Source organism: Myxocyprinus asiaticus, chromosome 6 (assembly GCF_019703515.2).
Source record: "Myxocyprinus asiaticus isolate MX2 ecotype Aquarium Trade chromosome 6, UBuf_Myxa_2, whole genome shotgun sequence".
Taxonomy (NCBI): domain Eukaryota; kingdom Metazoa; phylum Chordata; class Actinopteri; order Cypriniformes; family Catostomidae; genus Myxocyprinus; species Myxocyprinus asiaticus.
Genome location: NC_059349.1, coordinates 6,098,004 through 6,125,973, shown reverse-complemented (window position 1 = coordinate 6,125,973; position 27,970 = coordinate 6,098,004). Strand labels below are relative to the sequence as shown.

General features: G+C 39.4%; 1 protein-coding gene across 1 annotated transcript in view; it reads left to right on the top strand.

The window, feature by feature from the left end:
- The window catches only part of LOC127442854 (tensin-3-like), an 84,030-nt gene that overhangs the window by 16,003 nt on the left and 40,057 nt on the right, over positions 1–27,970 (top strand). The window contains exons 2-6 of the mRNA XM_051701093.1: positions 17,922–18,071; positions 21,682–21,732; positions 21,895–22,017; positions 22,290–22,354; positions 25,512–25,595. Coding sequence (XP_051557053.1) covers positions 17,922–18,071; positions 21,682–21,732; positions 21,895–22,017; positions 22,290–22,354; positions 25,512–25,595 — 473 coding nt within the window. The remainder of the gene's footprint in view (positions 1–17,921; positions 18,072–21,681; positions 21,733–21,894; positions 22,018–22,289; positions 22,355–25,511; positions 25,596–27,970) is intronic.

The following is a 27,970-nucleotide window of genomic DNA, read 5'->3' as shown; positions in this document are numbered from 1 at the left end:
TACAGTACCGTAATGTAAAGTATAAACTGGTAAAGCAGAAAGCAGTATATTTTGGATTAAAATAAGTATGAATAGGTTTATTTATTAAGCATTTATAACATGCAAGTTAAAATCCTCACTACTTGGCAAGTATTGGAGGAAAGTTGCCTGTTTTATGCATATTGGCATAACTGCATATAATTGGTTTATAAATTATAATACATATGTAAATGACTTAATAGTCATTAATGTACCCCTTTGTAAACCCTTAACAAAGAAGAGTAATGTAAAGTGTAACCTATGCATTCAAGTCTCCACTCATGTTTCCCCCGTTTATAATTTGAACATAGTCCTTTAGCATCAATTACAGTCTTGAGTCTTCTGGAGTATGTCTTTAAATTTAGGTTGTATAATTTTTGCTCAAGTTTTTCCTCAATAATTTGTCTGTATTTGGCTCCATCTATGTTGGATCCTTGATGACATAAAGCTTTCCATTTCCTCCTACTCAAAAGAAACCCAAGAACATGATGTTGTCAACACCATGCATGACTGCAGGGATGGAGTTACTTGGGTGTTGGGCTTTATTTGGTTTACTCTAAACATAATGTTTCGCTTTCAGGCTACAAAACCAGTGCTGAGGAAATTGTTGATGCCTGGACAGTTTCTCTTATTTCAGTCAGTGTTGTATCTGTGACTTCTCTGACTATAGTAGCTGTTCTTGTCTGATTGTTCAGTTTGATAGAATGGCCTAAATCTTTTAATGTTTGGGTTGTGACATGTTTTTTCCAGTTTGTTATAATGGACTTAAAGGTGCCCAGAAACACTCAGAAATCACGTATTTTACTCTTGCAGAGTTGTTCATCTGTTCTTAAAACATAACATACAAATAGGTGGGTTTGTTTTAGAAGGAATTTATGAGTTTAAAACTAATATAAGCATATTTGAGTCTGTTTGAGTCACTTTTCCTTCATTTCTATGTTTCTTTTACAGTACTTCTTATTAGAACAAATATATATATATATATATATATAATATATATATATATATATATATATATATATATATATATTAGTCAGACATTACAAAGGTGAGGAGGTCATTTCTTGCCAAGCTGATTTTGATGACCCTCTTGACCCACTAAATGACTCACTCTCAACAGTCCACACACACACACACACACACACACAGATAAATAAGCTCTATTTAGGCAGCCTCTTCACCTCTTCATTCAATGGTTGATTCATCTGTTGGTTGTAATTAATTAATATCTCATTAGGCTGTTCACCTTTGCTCTCATCTGCCCTCATCTTGTCCCTCTGTTCAATGATCTATTGCCCCCTCCTCTTGAGAACCCCTAACTGCCCACAGACTTGCTTTCATTTCAGAAGAACCATGTGAGTAGTAGTAGTAGTTTTTTTCTGCTGAACTAAACTTGACAGGGAGTAAAACTATTTTCACACAACAGAGCAATAATAATTAGACTGTCGATTTAATGCGAAAATTCAGTGCGATTAATTATATAAAAAATAACGCATTAAAACATTAACACAATTAATCATGTCCCTAGACCGTAATAAGGAATATTCCTTCCATATCCACCTTTTTCCTACACATTGGTCAACTACCTGTTGTTTTTAATTGTGCTTTATAAATAAATTGCCTTGCCTTGCCTACGTCCTGTGATGCTTAGTGCAAAATGGAGGCATTACTTCATTATCAAGTAAACACTGTTGTTGTTGCAGTGTACTTCCATTCATTCTTGTGATCCAATCACAAAATGTTTTGCACCCCATTTAAAACTATATTTAGCGCTGACCATTTGCACTCAGATCATCATTTAAAAATAAGGGTCTAAAAAGGGTTCAAAGCTAGCGAATGCTATAGAACGACTTCCGGCAGAAGTCGCACCCACATCCGTTTCCCCAGAAAGACCCAGAGGAAAAGGTGGATAAGCAATTCAAGCATGGAGTACCACCTTTGTTCTCCAGGGGGCAGTAAGCGAAAGTCGCTGTACAGGCAACACACAGCTCAAACAGCGGAGAACAAACCACACTTACCAAGAGGAGACAACACGAGATGAGAACACATTCTTGCGTACAAACCAGAGCATGTGAGCGGAGTGGAGCGGTGTGACACTCCGCTCAATAACCCGCTCCATTCTTGTGCGCTCCGTTCAACCGCTCACAGCCCAAGCGGACACTCCGCTCAAGTACCACTCACGCTCATCGGTAACAAAAGTTTGCTTAAATCCCGCTCCAACATGGCTACACTGGCCTGAGCATCTGCTCCTTTGCCCACATGGGCTGAGGTGCCCCTCTGGGTGAAGTATAGGCCGACATTTATTAAATTATCAAATGATTAGTAATGTTCACATCTGAAATTATGTGACTGTATTGTTGTGTTTTAGTATATAAAATCTCACTGTTTATTTTGGACTGGTTTACAATAGCTGCTAGATAATCGGGTCTACCAGACCTCCGTTATCATTTGTAATAATTTCTCTGTTAGCACATATGTCATTGAACATCTTCAAATAATGCCTTAAAACAAAAATTCAGTTCTAAATTACCTTTATTTACTTTAAACAAGTCATTAAACATGCCTCTACAAGTGATAAAAAAATATATGTAGTGGCGCGGCAACTCGCATACGTGCAAATTCATGCTTTTCAATTTAAATTGGACCTGAGTGACACAACCGACCCAGAAAAACACAATCTTTTCAACTTTAAAGTTTGTTGAAGTTGTTTATGGCAATAATTAAATCATGGACTGGTACCAGGAAATACAGGTAGAAGTGAAATTCATAATTGTTCTTCAGTTGTCGCCACGGAATGATTATACTGTAGATTTGATACATTAATAGGTTACTGATTTAATGAATCAGACTATAGGTCTGTAAATTAAAATGAGCAATTTCTCATCCTAATTTTGTGTTCAGTTGATTTTAAGTTATCCAGAAATGAGCAGTGAATGTTTTTCTCTTTTTCAGTATTGTTGCTTGATTAATATTCCCTACAATTTGATATGTATGAATTGTATGCAATCTAAAGGACTGTGGTTAATTATATAATAATTAGCATATTAGTAGATACCATGTTCCCACTTTATTTTTCCTTGATATTTTTAAAGCATTATAAAGTGAATCTGGACTTTATATGCATTAAAAGATCATGTGTTGTGCATGCGCTCTTTATATGTACAGCAAGGTTTAACTGTGGATTTAACAAATAAAAAAATATTTGTCCTGCATAAAGTGAGATTCTGAACAATATGTATATATACAGGTGCATCTCAATAAATTAGAATGTCGTGGAAAAGTTCATTTATTTCAGTAATTCAACTCAAATTGTGAAACTCGTGTATTAAATAAATTCAATGCACACAGACTGAAGTAGTTTAAGTCTTTGGTTCTTTTAATTGTGATGATTTTGGCTCACATTTAACAAAAACCCACCAATTCACTATCTCAAAAAATTAGAATACATCATAAGACCAATAAAAAAAACATTTTTAGTGAATTGTTGACCTTCTGGAAAGTATGTTCATTTACTGTATATGTACTCAATACTTGGTAGGGGCTCCTTTTGCTTTAATTACTGCCTCAATTCGGCGTGGCATGGAGGTGATCAGTTTGTGGCACTGCTGAGGTGGTATGGAAGCCCAGGTTTCTTTGACAGTGGCCTTCAGCTCATCTGCATTTTTTTGGTCTCTTGTTTCTCATTTTCCTCTTGACAATACCCCATAGATTCTCTATGGGGTTCAGGTCTGGTGAGTTTGCTGGCCAGTCAAGCACACCAACACCATGGTCATTTAACCAACTTTTGGTGCTTTTGGCAGTGTGGGCAGGTGCCAAATCCTGCTGGAAAATGAAATCAGCCTCTTTAAAAAGCTGGTCAGCAGAAGGAAGCATGAAGTGCTCCAAAATTTCTTGGTAAACGGGTGCAGTGATGTTGGTTTTCAAAAAACACAATGGACCAACACCAGCAGATGACATTGCACCCCAAATTATCACAGACTGTGGAAACTTAACACTGGACTTCAAGCAACTTGGGCTATGAGCTTCTCCACCCTTCCTCCAGACTCTAGGACCTTGGTTTCCAAATGAAATACAAAACTTGCTCTCATCTGAAAAGAGGACTTTGGACCACTGGGCAACAGTCCAGTTCTTCTTCTCCTTAGCCCAGGTAAGACGCCTCTGACGTTGTCTGTGGTTCAGGAGTGGCTTAACAAGAGGAATAAGACAACTGTAGCCAAATTCCTTGACACGTCTGAGTGTGGTGGCTCTTGATGCCTTGACCCCAGCCTCAGTCCATTCCTTGTGAAGTTCACCCAAATTCTTGAATCGATTTTGCTTGACAATCCTCATAAGGCTGCGGTTCTCTCGGTTGGTTGTGCATCTTTTTCTTCCACACTTTTTCCTTCCACTCAACTTTCTGTTAACATGCTTGGATACAGCACTCTGTGAACGGCCAGCTTCTTTGGCAATAAATGTTTATGGCTTACCCTCCTTGTGAAGGGTGTCGATGATTGTCTTCTGGACAACTGTCAGATCAGCAGTCTTCCCCATGATTGTGTAGCCTAGTGAACCAAACTGAGAGACCAGTTTGAAGGCTCAGGAAACCTTTCCAGGTGTTTTGAGTTGATTAGCTGATTGGCATGTCACCATATTCTAATTTGTTGAGATAGTGAATTGGTGGGTTTTTGTTAAATGTGAGCCAAAATCATCACAATTAAAAGAACCAAAGACTTAAACTACTTCAGTCTGTGTACATTGAATTTATTTAATACACGAGTTTCACAATTTGAGTTGAATTACTGAAATAAATGAACTTTTCCACGACATTCTAATTTATTGAGATGCACCTGTATATATATATATATATATATATATATATATATTAGATGAAATCATGTTTAATGATCCTAAAACAAATAAACATTATTTAATTCGCAAATTACACTGCCTTCGTTTCAGAAAAGTTTTTTTCTCTGTGCATGAATGGAGCAAGCGATGTCAGAAGATGTTTTCCGTAACCACTAATCTAGAGTCATTTTTTTACATTTCACTTCTCGTTAAGGTGTGGATTTGGCTTTGGGAAACTGACTAGCAGTTATGTGCCACTTTATCCCAGAGCAGAAATCGAAAGCAACAGGCAGCCGATTAAGTGAGATAATTCCGCTATGAAATTCTCTATGCAAGAGCGGAAATCTTTACCAATCAAATGCTGAAATGTACAATGAAGGCATGAAAGCAGAATGCTTCGCCTGCAAATTAGGACACACTGATCTGCAAGATCATACATGTTTATTAATTTTGATGCAGGGATTTTGTGTGTGTGTTCACCAGGATTCAAGGAAATATACTTTGCCAATATACAATATTATCAAGCTGACATATTCAATTGAGGGTGCTCTAACATTCGCAACACAGCAGAACCAAGCCTGCATCTAGCTGGCAGCTTCACTGACATGATTGTAAAAACAACAAGCTACCTTACTATCTACTTATCTATTAATTTATTATCGAATGGTAGTGTAGCCTACTAGCTCACCTTTTGATGTACTACCATGTTCGCGCATAGCACATCCTCGTGCTTTCTTGAAATATGATGCATTCCAAAAGGAATATTTGCTAATTCTCACGGTCTCTGCACACTCCCTTTCGATTTCCTTGTTCTTAACTTTGATTAATTCTTTGCATTTATGTAGGCTATAAGGTTTGCAACTTCACTAAAACAATGTTTGGTCTCCCTAAGGCCTATTGCTTATTTCTCAGGTTCCCAAACTAGCATATCACAAACCGCAGTCTGGGTTGAGCAAGCGGTCTGAGCGAGTGGAGTTGAATCTTCAAAAAGGTGCTCTCCGCTCAGGTGGAATTATCACCGCTCCACTGACATGCTCTGGTACAAACACAGCTTGATGGAACGCAAATCCGAAGGCAGGGATCTCAAGAAATGTTTTTCTAAGTTTCAAACTTCGTATACTGTAAATTGACACAGCAACCTAAAAACGGTGTGTTTACGGGGCCTGGGTAGCTCAGCGAGTATTGACGCTGACTACCACCCCTGGAGTCGTGTGTTCGAATCCATGGTGTGCTGAGTGATTCCAGCCAGGTCTCCTAAGCAACCAAATTGGTCCGGTTGCTAGGGATGGTTAAGTCACATGGGGTAAGCTCCTTGTGGTCGCGATTAGTGGTTCTCGCTCTCAATGGGGCACATGGTAAGTTGTGCGTGGATCGCGGTGAGTAGCATAATCTCCACATGCTGTGAGTCTCCACGGTGTCATGCCCATCGAGCCACGTGAACGAAACACTTCAAGGACTGACAAATGGATTGACTGTCTCAGAAGCGGAGACTTGTCCTCCGCCACCTGGATTGAGGTGATTAACCACACCACCACAAGGACCTAATAAGTAGTGGAAATTGGGCATTCCAAATCGGGAGAAAAGGGGATAAAAAACATAAAAAATAAATAAAATAACAACGGTATGTTTATTACGCAACCGAGAAGCAAGTGTGCATTGATGTGTCTTTAGACAAGCCCTTATAATACATCTCGGACTGATTGACGAATTCACTTGAAAAATTGATTACTCTGAACTGTAGGCCAATGATAGGCTCATGTTCAATAATATGGAAATAAACAATTTATTGCATTCTAAAGCCACCTTTGAATTGCTTTTTTTAATGCTTAACTTGTGTGCCTAATTAATGTAATACATTTGAATTATCTGAATTATTATTTTTTTTAAATATATTTATTTTTATTTAGAATTATTTTAATATAACTATTTATAATTATTTAATCATTATATATTGAATTGTCATTTGAGGGGCTTTCTCAGAAAATATTTACATATGCAATTAATTGCAATTAATTCGATTTATTCATCTGCATACAATGTAATTTATTCGATTAAACATTTTCATTGATTGATAGCCCTAATAATAATATAATTTGTTATAATAATAATATAATTGTAACGTTGGGTGTCTAGGAGTGGAAGAGTAAGACAGGAGATGCAGGAGTGGAATCTTTAGATCCTCTAATTAAACACGCTGCAGTGGAAACAAATGCATTAAAACACTAAGCACAACGTAACACTTCATTAACTCAACGAAACACTTCAAGGACTGACAAATGAGTTAAACTAAACTATAGGGAATTTATACACAAAGCACTAAATGAAGGAATGGAATACAGGTGAGGAAAATAAGGAACAGTGGAAGTGATTAGGGCAGAGAATTCTGGGAAATGAAGTCCAGGGGAAAACTTCAAAATAAGAGTCCTTGAAGAGAATGAGGGAGACAGACTGTGACAATAATAAATTAATATTTCTAATCAGCTTTATGATTTATTGCAAAACATGTGACTGTTAATCTGCAAGTTGCTGATCTACTGTGGCCCTTTACTCAAAATTATAAACAGAATCAAATGCAAGAGGCTATAAAGTTATTTGGAAGTAAAACAAATTGACAGAAAAATTAAATGTGTGTTGGATATATTTTAAAAACTTTGACAGAAAATTATAGAATTGTATTATAGAACATTCCTTATATTATCAAACTAGTTCACTATAAAATTAGAATGACTATTTCATGTCATAATTGAAATCAGAAGCAATTCAGACCTGATTTCATTAGTTGGGAATATATGAATTGAAGACACATACAAACATAAACTCACTGAGCACTTTATTAGGGACACCTGTACACCTACTTATTCATGCAATTATCTAATCTGCTAATGGTGTGGCAGCAGTGAAATGCATAAAATAATGCAGATACCGGTCAGAAAGTTCAGTTAATTTTCACATCAACCATCAGAATGGGTACAAATTTTGATCTCAGTGATTTTGACCGTGGCATGATGGTGCAAGTCGGGCTGGTTTGAGTATTTCTGTAACTGCTGATTTCCTGGGATTTTCACAAACAACAGTCTCTAGAGTTTACTCTGAATTGTGTCAAAAACAAAAAACATCCAGTGAGTGGCAGTTCTGTGGACGGAAACACTTTGTTGATGAGAGAGGTCAACGGAGAATGGCCAGACTGGTTCGAGCTGACAGAAAGGCTACAGCAAATCAGATAACCACTCTGTACAATTGATGTGAGCAGAAAAGCATCTCAGAATGCACAACACATCGAACCTTGAGGTGGATGGGCTACAACAGCAGAAGACCATGTCAGGCACTTTTTTAGGACCATAGTGTTCCTAATAAAGTGCTCCGTGAGTGTATTTCTACAGCACCCCTTTTTCTCTACTACCACTCCATTATCGAAATTCTTTATGAGTCAAAAACTTTATTGATATATCCTTTAACCCTCAGAGACCCAGTATAGCAGAATTGCAATGTTTTTACAATGCAATCAAATAATACCTCAATTAAATTACATCAGTTCTGGTGGGGAAAAAATGCAAATTAACTGTTTCAGCTTGCTTAAGTCAAAACAAAAAAAGTTCCAGCTTGCTGACACAAAGTTTAACAATTCTGGAACAAATTAAGCCATTTTTCAAGTAAGTATTTGACATCAAATATGTTTTTTCTTAATTCCTAACATGTTTAGTGACTTAAATCTGAGACCACTTTTTTAAGTGTAGCAAAAACGCAACGCTGTGCATTAGTGGTCAAATGTCATTGTTACTTGTGTAACTTCCATTCCCTGATGGAGGGAATGAGAAGTTGTGTCGATGTAGTGACACTAGGGGTCACTCTTGGGAGCCCGAGACAGCTCTGGTCTTTGATAAAAGGCCAATGAAAATTGGCGAGTGGTATTTGCATGCCACTCCCCCGGACATACGGGTATAAAAGGAGCTGGTATGCAACCACTCATTCAGGTTTTATGCTGAGGAGCCAATATGAGGTCCGACCATTTCAGCGGGTAGTTCAGTGTTGTGGCAGGAGGGACACAATGTCTCATTCCCCCCATCAGGGAACGGGGGTTACACATGTAACCATGACGTTCCCTATCTGTCACTCACTCGACGTTGTGTCGATGTAGTGACACTAGGGGTCCCTATACGAAATGCCACAATTGGCTGAACTGTGTTACGTGAACTGGTGGTGTGTGGTGGGCAGACTACTGTGTGCCTCATAGCCAGCACACCAGGTCGACACGTAACCTCCCCCAACATAGTTATGAGTGTCAAACGGCCCTTTGGGGACAAGTCGACTACCCAAGAGATAGAGACAGGCTTAACCCAGTTGTGGCCTCTTTTCCCCTTCTCTTTTTTCCACTCCCCAAAAAAGAAGGGGGATTATACAACTGAGCCACCAGGTCTAGTTGGGGGTGTCCCTCCCAAGGGGAATACACCGTGGAGACCACACCTCGCCCAAAGAGAGGGGGGATATTTAAGTGGAAGAATACATCACATGGTCTTTCCAACCATGTGGAGAGTCTTCAAGGTAGATCCTACCCAACGGGGGAGGAGTTACTACGAACATGGAGACTGGGGTAGAGGGGCTCTGCCCAAGGAAGACGCAGTTTGCCAACAGGGAAACGAATTAGCGGAAGATATACATCACATGGGGTTAGCCTTACAGGGAACCGCCACATGTGGAGCACCTACCCCAGAACAGGACTCTTAGTTAGCACGTGTACTGGGCCGGCAGTGAGTCTCTCCGAAAACTCGACTGCCACAGGGCTCGGAGGAAGTCAACCAGGGAACAAAGCTTGTGAAAACTACTGGGAGTTAATGGCGCACGTCTTCAGCTCAAAAGGAGGTGGAAGGCACTATGTGCAAGCGATACACCCGGCCGGCTATCCCGGGCTTATCTGCTTGTATTGCGTGCCACTACCTGGGACGAATCCGGTTTCACCCGGAGGTTGTAGAATCTTGCAAAGGTGTTGGGTGTTGCCCAGCCTGCTGCTCTGCAAATGTCTATTAGAGAGGCACCCCTAGCCAGGGCCCAGGAAGCCACTACACCCCTGGTAGAATGGGCTCGTAGCCCTACCGAGGGCGGCATGTCCTGGGCGTGATATGCCATAGTTATGGCGTCAATGAGCCAGTGGGCGATCCTCTGCTTGGAGACAGCGCTTCCTTTCCACTGTGCACCAAAGCAGACAAAGAGCTGCTCAGAGATCCTAAAGCTCTGCGTGCTATCCAAATAGATGCGTAAAGCGTGCACCGGACACAGCAACGACAGGGCTGGGTCTGCCTCCTCCTGGGGCAGCGCTTGCAGGTTCACCACCTGGTCCCTAAAAGGCGTGGTGAAAACCTTGGGCACATAGCCCGGTCGGGGTCTCAGGATCACATGAGAGTAACCCGAACCGAACTCCAGGCACGTTTCGCTGACAGAGAACACTTGCAGGTCTCCTACCCTCTTGATGGAAGTGAGCTCATTCAGGAGGGCAGTCTTCAAGGAGAGTGCCTTAAGCTCGGCTGACTGCAAAGGCTCAAAGGGGACTCTCTGTAGACCCTGAAGAACTACAGAGAGGTCCCATGAGGGAACGAGGCGCAGTCTGGAGGGATTCAGCCTCCTGGCGCCTCTTAGGAACCTGATGATCAGGTCGTGCTTCCCTAAGGACTTACCGTCGACTGCGTCATGGTGTGCTGCTATGGCGGCAATGTACACCTTCAAGGTAGAAGGGGACAGCCTCCCTTCCAACCTCTCCTGCAGGAAGGAAAGCCCTGAACCGACTGCGCATCTCTGGGGGTCTTCCCATCGGGAAGAACACCACTTAGTGAACAGACGCCACTTAAAGGCATACAGGTGCCACGTAGAGGGGGCCCTAGTCTGAGCGATCGTGTCTACCACCACAGGTCCCGTCCAGGGGCCAGACATGGAGATTCAAGAGGTCTGGTTGCGGGTGCCAGAGGGTACCCCGTCCCTGAGAAAGAAGGTCCTTCCTCAGGGGAATTCACCTGGGAAGGGCTGTCGCGAGGAGTGTGAGGTCTGAGAACCACGTCTGGGTGGGCCAGTAGGGTGCTACCAGGACGACCTACTCCTCATCCTCCCTGACCTTGCACAGGGTCTGTGCAAGTAGGCTCACTGGGGGAAACGCATATTTGCGAAGGCCAGGGGCCAGCTGTGTGCCAGCGCGTCTATGCTGAGGGGAGCCTCGGTGAGGGTGTACCAGAGCAGGCAGTGGGAGGATTCTTGGGAGGCAAACAGGTCCACCTGTGCCCATCCGAATCGACTCCAAATCAGCTGGACCACCTGAGGGTGGAGTCTCCACTCTCCCCTGAGGGTAACCTGCTGTGACAGCGTGTCCACTGTAGTGTTGAGGTTGCCCGGGATGTGAGTGGCTTGCAGCGACTTGAAGTGCTGCTGACTCCAGAGGAGGAGACGGTGGGCGAATTGTGACATACAACGGGAGGGCAGACCGCCTTGGCGGTTGACATATGCTACCATTGCCGTGTTGTCTGTCCGAACTAACACGTGCTTGCCCTGGATCAACGGCCGAAACCTCCGCAGGGCGAGCAGAATTGCCAACAACTCGAGGCAGTTGATGTGCCAATGCAGTCGCAGGCCCATCCACAGGCCGGCAGCTGCATGCCCATTGCAAACAGTGCCCCAGCCCGTTTTGGAGGCATCTGTCGTGACCACGACGCCCCTGGAGACCAGTTCTAGAGGAACACCTGCCCGTAGAAACGAGAGGTCAGTCCAAGGGCTGAAAAGACGGTGACAGACCGGCGTGATGACCACGCGATGTGTCCCGTGGTGCCATGCCCATCTTGGTTCTCGAGTCTAGAGCCAGTGCTGAAGTGGTCTCATATGCATCGAGGGTAGTGAGAGCGGGGGAACTGCGGAATCGGGGCTGGGCAGTAAAAGGTGCCTCCCATGATTTCGTCAGCTCCTCGTGCACTTCCGGGAAGAATGGCACTGGAGCAGGGTGTGGCTGCTTTGAGCAGCGCCGTGAGCCCAGGAACCAATCATCAAGCCATGAGGGTTCAGGGGAGAGCGGAGGTTTCCACTCTAACCCAACGCTCGCGGCCGCCCGGGAAAGCATGTCCGTCATTTCGGCATCAGCCTGTGATTGGGCAATCGTCCCCGAGGGGGGAAGCCCAGCTGAGGCTTCTGCATACGACTGGACAAGCCCACCCTCCGATGCTGCGCTCGAGAGCTCATCATCTTCGTGGGCTCTGAACAAGAAGCCAGACTCGCCATGAGACAAGCTGGCAAACTCATCCAGATGCCCGGGGCAGACGAGCGTGCTGGGGAATGGGAGGTCCGCGGGGGGATACCCGATCGCCCCCAGTGCTAGCCGCGCTGGCCTCATACCCGTAGGTAGAAGGACCGAGGCGGGGAGCGGGGACGTGTCTTTAAAAAGACGTTCCATGTGTGCCGCTCTTTTTGAGAAATATACTCTTTTAGAGGAAAAGGCTCTTTCAGAAAATATACTCTCTTTGTTTTCTGCCGAAGCACCCAGGGGTGTTCTCTGCAGTGCACCAATGCAGAGGAGGGAGAAGCCGCTGAAATGCGCCATCAGATCCAGCAGAGGTGAATGAACAGTAGAATTCAGCTCAATGAGCATGACTGTTCGGCTCCGAAGAGAAAATCTGAATGAGTGGTTGCATACCAGCTACTTTTATACCCATATGTCCGGGGGAGTGGCATGCAAATACCACTCACCAATTTTCATTGGCCTTTTATCAAAGACCAGAGGTGTCTCGGGCTCCCAAGAGTGACCCCTAGTGTCACTACATCGACACAACGTCGAGTGAGTGACAGATAGGGAACTTTTTCTATAGTTCTCACACAATGAAACCTATTCAGTAAATCATATATAAACTATTCCAAATTATTTTCAGCTATTTTCTGTGCTATTTTCTCATTATTGTCTCATTAATTATTTTTTTTATTTTTATTTTTATTGTACTACATATATCACATTGCATACAGTTGGTAAGAGAAGGGCATATTCTAAGTATGTTCAGAATCCCATTGACAAAAGGAGGAAGATGTTTTTCAGTTCAGGATGTGTTGGAGGCAATTGTTCACGGAGATACAAGTGATTTTGAAATTTAATCAGAGGACAGTGATAGTGATGAAGAAAGTACAGAAAATGATGTAAGGATCTTACTAATGAACATGAGGGAAAAAAACAGAAAGAAAGCCAGTGAGGAAAAAGAGGAAAGTGAGAATAGTTCCTCTGATGAAAGGTGCGATTCAGCATGTAGCAAGAAGAAATCTGCCAAGTGTCACTGGTACCAAAACCAGTAGAGACGATAAAGCATTGAGACAAATGCACAAAGTTTTATCTTGAAGTCAGCAGACCTTCTATTGTGAGGGTGTACAACCAGTGCATGGGTGGCATTGATTTGCTTGATTCCTTCACAGCCAAGTACAAGCTGAACATCAGGTCCAGACGTTGGTACTTGTATATCTTCTGGCACACTATCATACTTGGAGTAGTCAATGCTTGTTTGCTGTTTAGGTGTGATTGCAAAGCCTTGCAAATCCCAGAAAAAGACACCCTGAAAAGGAGGCACTTCCAGGCACAGCTGGCTACCTCCCTCATTCAGATCAATACTGCAAATAGAGGCAGACCATCCACAGCTGAAGAGAGGTCATCAGCTCCCAAAGAGAAAAAGATGAGCTGCAATGTCCCACCCCCCAGCATTTGGCAAGATAATGTGGGGCATTTGCCGGTGAAGACAGAAAAAAGAGCCAGATGTAGGTTCTGCAAGGATGGATTTACAACATCTGCCTGCATGAAGTATGATATCCGCTTGTGCTCAAATGACCAAAAAACTGTTTTCTTAATTTTCATATGTAAATGGTCACACAATAGTCATTTTTAACTGAAAAAACAGGAAAATGTAAACTCTTCAAGTTTTAAGAATATTCAGATGATCTTTTGCAAAGAATACTGTTTTAAAGATTTGAAATATTTAAAGTTAACTGTTTATGATTTTACCCTTACAAGTTGTAATAAAAAAAATAAAAACAATAAATAAAATAAAAAATCATATACATTTGTGTTGTGAACTGAAAAGTTTAACTTACTGTATTAAAAAAAGTAGTGACATTTTGCAACCCTAAATGCCCAGCATTGCAATTTTGCTACATTTTCCCAAATTTCTCCCCACTGCAAAATATGCATAAACCTTATGTATTTTTTTTATAATCACTGGCTTCCTAAAAACATGTTCAAGAGTGAAAAAAAATAATATTTTAAGAACATCAATGCTTGGGTCTCTCAGGGTTAAAAAGGCATCATGTTGTGACTAAATATCATCTTGTTGTGACAACGGCTTTCAGTCGATTAAACATTTTAATAAAATTAATTTCATTATGTGGCAATGAACTATCAGAATTAATCGCATATACAGTGGCAAGAAAAAGTATGTGAAACTTTTGGAATTACCTGCATTTATGTATAAATTTGTCTTAATTTATTTTATCATTATCTAAGTTACAATAATGAACAAACACAATCTGTTTTAATAACACACAAAGTATTGTACTGTTCTTGTACATAATGAATACATCATTCAAACATTCACAATGTTGGATGTAAAAAGGTTAATGACATCAATAAAAGCTGATTCGAATCAGGAGTGGACAAACCTGGCATCCAGTTAATGAAACATGATTAGAGGTGTGGGTTAGAGCTACTTTATAAATGGAGATGATTTAGTACTCTCACTAGAAGTAGCCATACAGCCAAGATGACTCAAAGGGTACACCGCAGAATGCACAATGAGGTAAAGAAATAACCATAGAGTGACAGCTAAAGATTTGAAGGAATCATTGGAACTGGCTAATATCTCTGTTCATGAGTCTACTATATGAAAAACATTAAACAGGCATGGTGTCCATGGCAAAACACCACGAAGGAAGCCACTGCTTTCCAACAAAAACACTGCTGCACAACTGAAGTTTGCCAAAGATCACTTTGACACTCCACAATGCTAAATGTGTTGTGGACTGATGAAACTAAGGTTGAATTGTTTGGAAAGAACAAAAAGCACTACGTATGGTGTAAAAAGGGCACAGCATACCAATGTGAATACATCATCCCATCAGTGAAGAACAATGGAGGAGCATCATAATTTGGGGCATTCCCAAGTTTATGAAGATATCCTACAGGATAATGTCAAAGTGGCTGTGCACCAGCTCAGTAGAAGTTGGGCGATGCAGCAGGACTATGACCCTAAACATTGAAGTAGATCCACTACAGAATGGCTTCAAAAAAAGAAAATTCACCTTTTGGCCCAGTCAGAGCCCAGACCTTAACCCAATAGAGATGCTGTGGAATGACCTCAAGAGAGCTGTTCACACCAGACATCCTAAGAATATGGCTGAGCTGAAGCAGTTCTGTAAGGAAGAATGGTCCAAAATTCCTTCTGAATGTTGTGCAGGTCTAATCCACATCTACTGGAAACGTTTGGTTGAGTTTATTGCTGTCAAAGGATGATTGATCAGTTATTAAATCCAAGGGTTCACTTACTTTTTCCACAGCACTGTGAATGTTTAATGTGTTCAATAAAGACATGAAAGATTATAACTTTAATTTGTGTGTTGTTAGCTTAAGCACACTAGATCAGTGTTTCTCAACCGGTGGGTCGCAGATCTATTCGGACTGGGTCATAGACAGCAGGGAAAGAACAATGCCATGGTTCTCCCATTGAAGATATTTTGGCGGCCGCCCAAGTGATAACCTATTTAGGACTGCCGAGGCAGATTTAATGATAATCTCGCAATCAGCTAAAGGCTTCTCATCTGCACTTTCGCACAAGTGTAACGGAACCAGCTCGGCTTCCCTCGATATTGCGGAGTGCAGACCTCAAAACTGATGTGACCAATTTCAATTCTAGTGAGACTTTTCTAGTTTAAAGCATCACAGAGGAAGTCAAGTCAAACCTCTCAAACAGTAGGCAGCCCTGACATGCCAAACAGCACTGAGGAAGAAAAGAGCAACACTGTGCTATGCACCAAAAAAAGAAAAGAAAATCATTACACATCACCTTTACAAAATTGTTTCACGATTTTACATGAGTAAAAGTAACTTCTGTTTTGACAAAAGTTTATAGTTTCCTTTGAAATAATCTAAATGTAGAATCTATTAGACCTCATTTTATATCAACAGTGGCAGTTGTAGTTAAAGTTTCCAGATGTGTTTCAGCTAGTACTTATTTTTTCATAAATACTATAATTTAATACTATTATTATTTAAGACTAGCTACACTGACCTAACCATGGTAATGAGGAGCCTTTCCTCCTGTGTAATATGCATGTTCTGTTTGAATTATGTTTGAAATTAAGAAACAAACGGGATAATAATGGGCTCATATAAGTAAATATGCTCTTCAATTTTTAAAAGGGGGGAGAGAAAACCTTTGGTCACTTTTGTTGTTGACATCAACAACAAAAATAATGTCACTTGATGCATGTTCTTGTACTTGAAAACCATGAACAAAACTATGCAACATAAAAGGAAATGCGACCCAGGATGCATTAAATACAGGTTACCTTTTTACTATGGTGTGTCGCCACTTGATTTCCAATGTAAAATCTGGGACCTGAAGCAAAACCAGTTGAGAACCACTGGTCTAGGTCACATTTTATGACCAATTAATGCAGAGAGCCAGCTATTTACAAAGGTTTCACAATCTTTTTCTTGCCACTGTATCAATATTTATTGAGAAAAGCCCCCAAATAAAGATAGTTTAGTGTATATAATACTTAAAATAATTATAAATTTAACACAATACTAAAAATAATTCAAATACAAAACTTCATATACATATATTGTGAAAGCAGACAAATAGAGCATTTAGACAATACAAAAAGTGGCTTTAAAAGTCAAAATATAATTCGTTTTATTTCCATATTTACCATAAACATATTACTGGCATGTTTCCGTCTGCGCTATTTAAAATTGTTGGTCTATGTACTCATGCGTCAGATGAATGCGTTGGAACATCTTACGCTTATGGTTGTGTCACATATCACTGCTTTTCAGCATCTCTGGCCATATGCGCTGCGTTTTTAGGATTCTGTATCAAGTTAAACATAGTTTAAAACATCGAAAATGAGTGTCGAAATCCCTGCATTCTGTTGTGCATTGTTTGGTTCAGCAATCTTTGAGTGCAAAGTGTGGAAGGCTGACTGCTCGTTGGTTTGATGAAGAGTGTTGCCTGTACAGCTGAGGTTGTGCTGACTGTCCCCTACTGCATCAAGGTGGTACATTAAGCTTGAACTGCTCCAATAATAGGAACATTCCTAATTATGGCATTTTCTGTACGGATCAGGGGCGTGATTAATTTCATAATAATTAATTGCACTAAATTAACATGTTAAATCAACAGCCCTAGACATGTTGTGTGCTTAATAAAGCACCATACATTTATGCAGCACTTACCAATAAATAAGTCTTCCTGGTTTAAATCCATTTTCAAAACCCTATATAATGGCCAAATGTGAGGTCTGGTCATCTGGGGTTCTCACACACTGAAGAATGTCCCTCTCTTATTGGCTGTGTGCTGTTGTGTTAAGCAGAAGAATTAGAGATGACACACAGATAAACCTCAGCAGATGAAGCCTGGCTCGAGCAACACAGGAAGTCCAGAGCTGTGAGCTCACTGCATGAATGCCACATGTCAAAGAAATTAGGTGCATGGCTAGAAATGTTATGCCAGTAAGTAAATAACAGGCAAATGTTTTTAATGTATTATCATGAACAAAACATACCATAACATAACAGTTATTGTTTTGATGGTTTTCAACCATTAAGTTGAACCATTAATGTTCACTTGTTTATGATACCTTGTACAAGTGTTGTGAAAAAGTTTTTAGATCTAAAGTTTGGCTTCTACATAAATATCCAACTAAGTCTTAGGTCAGCAATGAAGTATTAGCCATGCTGAAAGTCATTCTTGTGGATTTGTTTACATGTGTTGTCATGGACTCATTCTTCACAAACCTTTCCTGTACCTTCTGAAGTTCATGTTTTCCTTGAAAGTAAATCCATATTGTCTCTTTGTTGGCAGATGGAGGAGGGATATGAACTTGACCTCACCTATGTGACGGAGCGCATCATTGCTGTGTCCTTCCCTCAGGACTGCTTTGAAGAGACATACCTGCGCAACCTGCGAGATGTCACACGCATGCTCAAGTCCAAACATGCAGACAAATATTTGGTGAGGGGCCATCACACATAACACATGTTATGGAGAAATCTGAAGTACCTTACGAAACAAAACAAGCTTCTGCTTTGTTTGTGTAGTTTACTATGTCTAATTTTATATGAATTTGTTGAAAGGATGACCAGTTTTATTGCTTTAATAATTAAGTTCAGATTGTACAAACCAATCCATCACTCTGTCACGTTAAGTTGTGTGGTATCATACAGTACATCTAGTATTTATTGAAATTTAGGAAATCTATTTCACCATTTTCTGCAATCCCATGTGTTCATTGTCCTATACTGATCATCATTCACATTGCGAGACCGACAGCTGCTTTACAGATGTCTTATTTCAAATAATTTTAATACAATTTTGTTTGCTTAAATTATTAAAGTATGTGCATTGACTCTGGGAATCAAATGCATGAACTTGATATTGCTTGCACCATGCTCTAACAGCTGAGCAACAAGAACCCTAAATTTAATGATGCTGGCAATGACAGGCAGACAATGATGGTGATGTGTAGAACCCAAGTGCAGTGTTTATTTACATCAATGTGAAATCCAGAAACCGTGAACAGAAAACATAAACATGAACAAAATTAGATGACTTGACTACCAAACAATGTTACATAAACACAATACCTGACAATGGACAATGGCAAACATGAGGCTTAAATACATGGACAAGGGAGAAACATGACAATGATAACCAATGACAAGACAGAACTGATAACAAGGTAACAAGACAATAAACTAATGAAGGCAAGACACATGAACATGGAGGGAAACATGAAATCACATGACCTGAAACAGGGAAACAGGGAATAACATGACATGGAACACATGACTTTAAAACAGGAACTAAACTTGCAAAAAGACATTAACACAAAACATGAACAAAAACACATAAAACCATGACACTTATATAATAATAAATTAAAGGAAGGGGGCCTGGGTAGCTCAGCAAGTACTGATGCTGACTACCGCCCCTGGAGTCGCGAGTTCGAATCCAGGGCATGCAGAGTGTCTCCAGCCAGGTCTCCTAAGCAACCAAATTGGCCCAGTTGCTAGGGAGGGTAGAGTCACATGGGGTAACCTCCTCGTGGTCGCTATAATGTGTGGTTCTCACTCTCTGTGGGGCACGTGGTGAGTTGTGCGTGGATGCCGTGGAGAATAGCGTGGGCCTCCACACATGCTACGTCTCCACGGTAACGCACTCAACAAGCCACGTGATAAGATGCGCAGATTGGTGTTCTCAGACACGGAGGCAACTGAGATTCGTCCTCTGCCACCCGGATTGAGGCGAGTCACTATGCCACCATGAGGATTTAGAGTGCATTGGGAATTGGGCATTCTAAATTAGGGAGAAAAGGGGGAGAAAAATGTTTGCTTTGGCTTACCAATCTTTGCAGCAACATTCCAAAATATTACAGAAAATATATAAAATCTATGAGCCACACTGTAACTGTTTGGAGCCCCTTGTATGGGAGGAAATGTATGTTCTGAAATTGTTTCACATTCCCTCACAAAAAGTTTTGTCTTTCCTTGCAATAAGTTTTGCAAAGTGTTACTTCGCAATAGCTTTATTTATCCCTTATGAAAATTAACCATGTTTTTTTACTATTGTAATATTGTTGTAACCATGACTATAATAAAACCATGGTTTTACTACAGTAACAAGAGTTGAACTATGGAATTTGTACTGAAACAATAACCACAAAATGTACTATAGTTTTACTACAGTAATCCTATTTGGTAACACTTTATTTTATGGATCAGAAATTAGACAGTAATTCATGACCAATAATTACACTTGTAATTGACTAGTTATTGACTTGTTTGGCATTATAAAGTATTTATTAAGCCTTTATTGGCTGATTTTGCTTTTGTCATAACAATGGATTTATTAGCTAATAAAAAAAAAATAAACAAAACAAATTAAAAAAATGTCAGTAGCTAGTATGATGCAAATTACATCCTTTATAGGTTCTCAGTACTCTGTATGAATGTGCAGCTTATACGTATAAAATACATGTAGAATGCATATAGTATTTCAACAAAGCAGGGAAGGTTAAGGTTAGGTTTAGGTTTAGGGATTGGTGTAGGGTCCCTGTGGGACTCAATAAATAAACACAATAAACATGTTGCACTGATGCCCCTATACTGTATGGTCATATTTAATGAGGGGTGCAAATAGCATCTAAAACTATTTGCACTTAGTGCAAAGAAGATGCTTTTTGTTGCTTTTTACACTAAGCAACAAAAGTCTCTGCCTTTTATATTTATTTTACACTTATAAGCTGCACATTCACACAGTGTAATGAGAACCTATAAAGGATGTATTTTCCACCTTACTAGCTATTCGTATATTTTGTTTTTACCTAACAAGTTAATTGTTAGGGAAAAAGAAATGTAAAGAGGCTATTATGCAAGGGTAAGAAATCAGCAAACAAATAAATACCTTATAATTCTAAACAAGTCTGTAACTAGTCCCTTACAAGTCCAATTATTAATCATTAATTACTGTCTAATTTCTGATCCCTAAAATAAAGTGTTACCCTATGATATTTGTGATAAAGCCATTGTAATAATACAGGAAAACTAATATATGGTAATATAAAAGTTGCACTTTATTTTACAGTATGAGTATTTTCAGTATACTTACAGTGTACTTACCCAAGAAAGTACTGAGTAATATTAGGTAACTACATGTACTTAATATGGGTTAAGGTTAGGGTTAGGTTTAGTATCTAGTAATTACTAAGGTTGTTGTAATTATATAGTACCCAATGTAGAACAGTACTGTATAATAAAGTGCTACCAATATAAACCATAGCCTTATCATTCTGCCAAAACATAGTTAGTTTTACGTAGTAAAACCATGGTTAATTTGTGGTACATGCACCATGGTATTTAAAACCATAATTTGTGCCACAAAAATGGTTAAATGGTTACTAAAGTTTCACTAAATTGAGACCATGATTAATTTTTATAAGTGCATGCTTGTTTGTTTTTAAAAAACATACTTGTACCACAAATTACCATGGTGTTATTATAGTAAAACTGAAGTTTGTTTTTTTTGTTTTTTGTTTTTTTGGCAGAATGATTATGAATTTTATTGATTTATTTATTACCATATTTTTGGTTTTCCTGTACTATTACTATGGTTTTCCTATAAATATAATCACTAAACTTTGGTAACTGTGGTAAAACCATAGTAAATTTTGTGGTTACTATGGTTTTACTACAACTACCACATTTCAACTATGGTTACTATTGTGAAACCATGGGTTATTTTTGTAATGGCCATTCCCTTACATCTCCCAATAAAGGTATTGTGAGGGAAAGCAAGACTATTGGGAAGGAACGCAAAAAGTATTTTGAAGGAACGTGAAATTATTTTAGAAAAAAAAATTCCCTACCTGTCCTCTAAGGGGCTCTATATAACTGATTCTATTCTACTTTTCAAAATCATTGAAGATGACAATTTCCCAGAACATTATGGGATACTGGTCTACAGTATGTCTTTTGAATGTTCATCAGATGCTATTAAACTGTAGTGCACTGAAATGTTTCACATTTTGTCAAAGCGAGTTTTGACCGTACTCGTCTCTTTCTAGGTGATCAACCTGTCAGAGAGAAAGCAGGAGCTTAACAAGATGAATCCTAAGGTACTTAGTTCACTTAGTTCCTGTACAGCATCATGTGGATGTATGTTAGTCAGCACACACATAATAGTACTGCAACTTCCCATGTCCAGAGCATGCAGTAAATATGGATGCCACACAGTTGTATTTAAGTGTTAAAAGCATTTTGTGTGTTTGTATGTGCAGACTCTGGACACAGGATGGCCGGATTTCCATGCGCCCCCTCTGGATAAAATCTGTACCATCTGTAAAGCCATAGAGAACTGGCTCAATGCCGATCCACTGCATGTGGTGGTCATTCACTGCAGGGTGAGACACATTTTCGGCATTTATCATTGTGCATTTGGCTTCCCCTACAAACCAACGAACTGGGGATGTCTGCTATCTTTAAAAGGTTTAGCTATAGGAACTTTTAAGGAAATATTTTCATTATTGATGCTGTTTTTCAAAAGTGAAACTGTAATATACAGTACATGCTGAGAAAATGTTGATGTATTTCCTGAAATACTTCTCAGTAGTCAATAATTCATGATTTATAAATTAACAACATAACTCTCTGACTCTAAATCTCTTTTTCTCAGGGTGGAAAGGGCCGGATAGGCGTTGTTATCTCGTCCTTTGTTCATTTCACAGATGTCTCGGCCAGGTACTAACACTCTTTACACTAATTTCAAATCTCATTCTTAGAGTCATTATTACATCATTCTATTTCCAGGTAAAAGTACCTAAAACGGGCTTTAGTCCCTGCTGTGGGATAGGGCCTGTTCATTCTGTAATTTCACTGATTGGTTCCATTGTGGTCTGTGGGTTTCTTGGTTTAACAGATTAGTTTGAATCATGCATGCTCTTCCGTGAGAACTTCACACAATCCTACTCTTGCTCGTGTGATATTGCTTAAATATATACAGTATATATATATATATATATATATATATATATATATATATATATATATATATATATATATATATATTTTTTTTTTTTTTTTTTTTTTAAGTGCACTGTCCTCTTTCTTAAAAAAAATAAATAAATATACATACATATATTTATAAATATATATACTGTATATATTTAAGCAATATCACACGGGCAAGAGTGCTGTATGTCCCTACATCAGCACGGCTTTGATTCGTGCCGTAGGTAATCACAGCAGTGCTGATTTAGGGCCATACAGCACTCTTCTCGTGATATTGCTTATATACAACAGTTCAACGAACAAGTAAATAAAACAATAAGGAAAAACTAAGGACTGTCACAAAAAAATGCATTTGTGCATGGAACTACTTTCTTAAGCCACGGATCAGAATCTGCCGGTGCTAGTTCAAAAGATGCGCCCAATCCTCCGTTACTAATTAGAAAACATCACTTTAGAACTAATAAAGGTGGCTTGGGCTGTTTCTAACAAGCTATTGGAAAAACAAGGATGTTTGTATGTGTGTGTGTGTGTGTGCTTCAGAGAGAGAGTGGTTGAGCAATTATCTGGATCTGTCGCGCCTCCCAAGCAGAGATGAACAGTAAAGCTATAGCTGTTTAACTCTATTCCTAAAATTTAGTCTTAGTCAGCTTGCTGAAGATATTTGTCTTTTGTCGCAACCTGCTGACTAAAATCTTTAATGTCACAGGGAAAAATGAAAAGACACATATCTAGATTTTTAAACATCTGCGCTGCTCATACATTTTAGTTTAGAATGCCGCAAACAAAAGCAGAGTGATACAAAAGCTGCGTCCAAAACCAGGAAAATGCTGCCTCCGGAGGCTGTATATGGATGTAGGAAGGGATCAAGGCATGTCCGAATCCAGTGTTTGCATCACATTCTGTCTACTGAGATACCTTCATCTGATCAATTTTTGAAGGCAGCATAGATGAATCCTTCGCTGCCTGTAAAATCCCACAATCCTGTGCTCATGAATCCATGGCGGTTGTGGTTGAGCTGAAGAAAAAAAATGGCGGCCAAAAAGGCAGTTGATAGCCAATTTGTGTATACATTTTTATTAACTTTTTCCAACTTTTGATTCCATTTCTAGCAAAAAAGTAGTATTGTAGCTATTAAATATACACTTGGTTATCACCAAAACTCTCTTGATTTTGTTCTAAATTATTAGACCATTGTAGTTCAGTTGGACTGAATGAACATACCTGTTACCTTTAGTGGACACCTGATGCCGTTATTCAGTTGCTGGTATCCTAGCAACGATGTGACGTTACGCTGCCTCAGTAGCCTGTCCAAAACCAGTTTCTGGAGGTGTCTTCATATGCAAACGCTGTCTGCTGTGTCATTGACAGCTACCTTTGGTTTCGGATGCAGCCAATGAGTGAAGTGTCTGACTACTGCTGTTCTGAGACACCAGCACTCAAGGAACGTTTCTTGTCCAATCAGATTCAAGGACCGGAACAAACTGTTTTATATATATATATATATATATATATATATATATATATATATATATATATATATATATACACACACACTGGAAATTGGTACTTTAATTCACCAAAGTGGCATTCAACTGATCACAAAGTATAGTCAGGACATTACTGATGTAAAAAACAGCACCATCACTATTTGAAAAAGGTAATTTTTAAACAAATCTAGACAGGCCCCATTTCCAGTAGCCATCGCTCCAACACCTTATCCTTGAATAATCATGCTAAATTGCTAATTTGGTCCTAGAAAATCACTTGCTATTATATCAAACACAGTTGAAAGCTATTTGGTTCGTTAAATGAAGCTTAACATTGTCTTTGTGTTTGTTTTTGAGTTGCCACAGTTTGCAATAGACTGGCATGTCTTAAGATCAATATTAGGTCAAAAATGGCAAAAAAGAAACAGCTATCTATAGAAACTCATCAGTCAATCATTGTTTTGAGGAATGAAGGCTATACAATGCTTGAAATTGCCCAAAAACTGAAGATTTCATACAGGTGTACACTACAGTCTTCAAAGACAAAGGAAAACTGGCTCTAACAAGGACAGAAAGAGATGTGGAAGGCCAAATGTACAACTAAACAAGAGGATAAGTACATCAGAGTCTCTAGTTTGAGAAATAGATGCCTCACATGTCCTCAGCTGACAGCTTCATTGAATTCTACCCGCTCAACACCAGTTTCATGTACAACAGTAAATAGAAGACTCAGGGGTGCAGGCCTTATTGGAAGAATGGCAAAGAAAAAGCCAGAAAAACAAAAAGAATATGTTAGAGTGGGCAAAGAAACACAGACATTGGACAACAGATAATTGGAAAAGAGTGTTATGGATCTTAACCCCATTGAGCTTTTGTGGGATCAGCTAGACTGTAAGGTGTGTGAGAAGTGCCCGACAAGACAGCCACATCTATGGCAAGTGCTACAGGAAGCGTGGGGTGAAATGTCACCTGAGTATGCCAAGGGTCTGCAAGGCTGTCATTGCTGCACATGGAGAATTTTTTGATGAGAACTCTTTGAAGTGGTTTAACATTTTTTTCAAATTGTAATAGTACATTTTCATGTTATTAATGTCCTGACTATACATTGTGATCAGTTGAATGCCACTTTGGTGAATAAAAATACCAATTTCTTTCCATAAGAGCAAAATCTGTACATTTTTCCAAACTTTTGGTCACCAGTATATACATATATATATATACACTATATGTTAAGTTTCATTCATTCACCACTGTCTCTGACCTTCCTCTCTGTTTGTACTTATTTGAGCAAAATAGAAACTTTGTATTGCAGAGTTTCTTATGTTATTGCCTCCTTAGGATGTCCCTTTGGATAAAAGCGTCTGTTAAATAAATAAATGCTGTTTGTACTTTCCTGACAGTGCAGACCAGGCGTTAGACCGCTTTGCCATGAGGAAGTTCTATGATGACAAAGTTTCCGCTTTGATGAGCCCGTCTCAGAAAAGGTAATTCACTTCAAATCCACAGCAAGCCTGTCATATTGTTCTATGCAAAACATAAAATCCATGAATCAGAGAGAGAGGGGGGAATAAGAGAGAGAGAGAGAGAGAGAGTTTTTGTCCATCAGCTTTGTTTTACCATGTTATTGTGACATTTCCACTCATTTGTGATATTTGAGGCCAAAGTAAATTGCTGTTTTGTTTTTGCTGTTTGCTGTTTTGAGTTGTAATTTTGAAAATTACAGTGATTTTTTTATTTTTTTACATATTTCTTTTTCTTGGTATGAAGTACAAAAATACAGATTGTGAAAAATGTGGTGCAGTGGGAATTGCAAGTTAAGCCTGTTATTTGCCATTTGGCACCGATCTTCAACTCTGTAATGTTCAACCCCAAAACGTTTTTAATTGCACAATATGGTGTTTTATTAACAAAGTCGGGAGGAGCAAATTCATTTTATCTGACCAATCACACAGCCAGAGTAAGAGTATACAAACAGCTGCTTACCTCTAGGTAGCATTGAGAGTTTCCGGCATTCGGCCCCGAACATTGCCCACAAACAGACCCATGCAAGTGACTCAGATTGTCAGACTGCAACTCTTCTGCAAAGCATTCAACACCTCTTCCATCTAAATCATCTAATTTCTACAGAAGATGCCACAGTAGCTCATTCGTTTCACAGCATCGACTGCTACCACTTAAGTGCTACTTTTACTGTCTTTCCTCCTAATCTATTCTTTCCACCCGGAGTGGTCCATTCGCGTAAAGCTGATTTCACAAACCGGCTACTTCGGTGCCTCATAGACGTGAAACCACTCTCTACTACTGTTCATATGTTCTCTTATCTAAACCTCCCACCCGGATTGGTCCATCGCATTAGTTGTTTCCGCGAATGGGCGCTGCTCTGTTGGCCTTCTCGTCCAACATCAGTGTCTGACCTCACAAATGCGCTTCTGGAAGAATGGTCAAAAATTCCCATAAACACACTCCTAAACCTTGTGGAAAGCCTTCCCAGAAGAGTTGAAGCTGTTATAGCTGCAAAGGGTGGGCCGACGTCATATTAAATCCTATGGATTAAGAATGGGATGTCACTTAAGTTCATATGCGTCTAAAGGCAGGTGAGCGAATACTTTTGGCAATATAGTGTATATATATATATAGAATATCGTCAATAGGCTGAAAAATATAGAGATATCATTTTTTAAGACATATCGCCCAGCCCTACCAACAATATGTTAAATTATTCATTATTAACATGGGCATAGGTTGAATTGGAGAATTGACAATTTCATAAAGTAATCAACAACAGCAGAAGTGTGATTTGAAGTCTTTATAGATTAAGTGTTTGGTATCTAAATGTCCCTTGAGTTTCGATGGTTTTAGCGAGAGTGTATTGTCTGTCATTGCTTTCTGTACATGAGCAGTAATATCATCTTATATATGCAAGGTCATATCAAGGAATACTGGGCCCCCTGACTACATTGCTCTGGGCCCCTTAATTATTAAAATAATGCAGTTTCTAATTTTGTGGGGGGCCCCCTGGACCTTAGGGCCTCTAGAATTGTTACCACCTTTCACCCCAATAGCTACGGCCCTGTATACTGTATATGATTACAATGTTCCTCATTTGTAAGTCGCTTTGGATAAAAGCGTATGCTAAATGATTAAATGTAAATATAAATGTAAATATAAGTGATCACAGTTGGAACGATGCCAACTTCATTTCCAAATGCCTAAATATACAAAAAGTGTTGAATTATTACACTTTTTCTTACCCAGCTTGTGTATTGCCACAATGAATGCATGCAATCACCATTCGAGGTCTGTTTGAAGTCCAAATTATACATAATGATGAATAATAATGAATGACATTTAAGCACTGAATCCAGGAGAAACCTCAGCATTATCGTCATATTGTGATGCTTTTAGCTTACAGTGATTGGTTGGCATCTGGCGTTTTCCACTTCTCATTTGCATAAAGTTGAGCATTTCTCAAATATTTTGAGAGCTGCACACACAGGACGCACTGCAGTGCCAGGAAAAAGTATAAACAAGGCATAAGGAAAAGAAAATGCCCACATTGGTACGTGCATGTATTGTTGCAAATTGTTGAATGTGTGAAAGTGAATGAGATTTGAGAATGGGTCAGTTTTCTGTGCTCCACTTACAATATCTAAAGGTATGCGCACACTTTGAGAACCACTGACCAAACCCAACCCCATTCCTAAACCTACACTTATAAACAATATAAAACATGTAACGTGCACATTAATTTACAGTCACAATTTTTTTTTTTATTTCTTTAAACTAGCATAGCCTAGCATAGCCTATAGAATGTTTTGAGCACCTAACCCCAAACCTAACAATTTCTCAATAATATGAA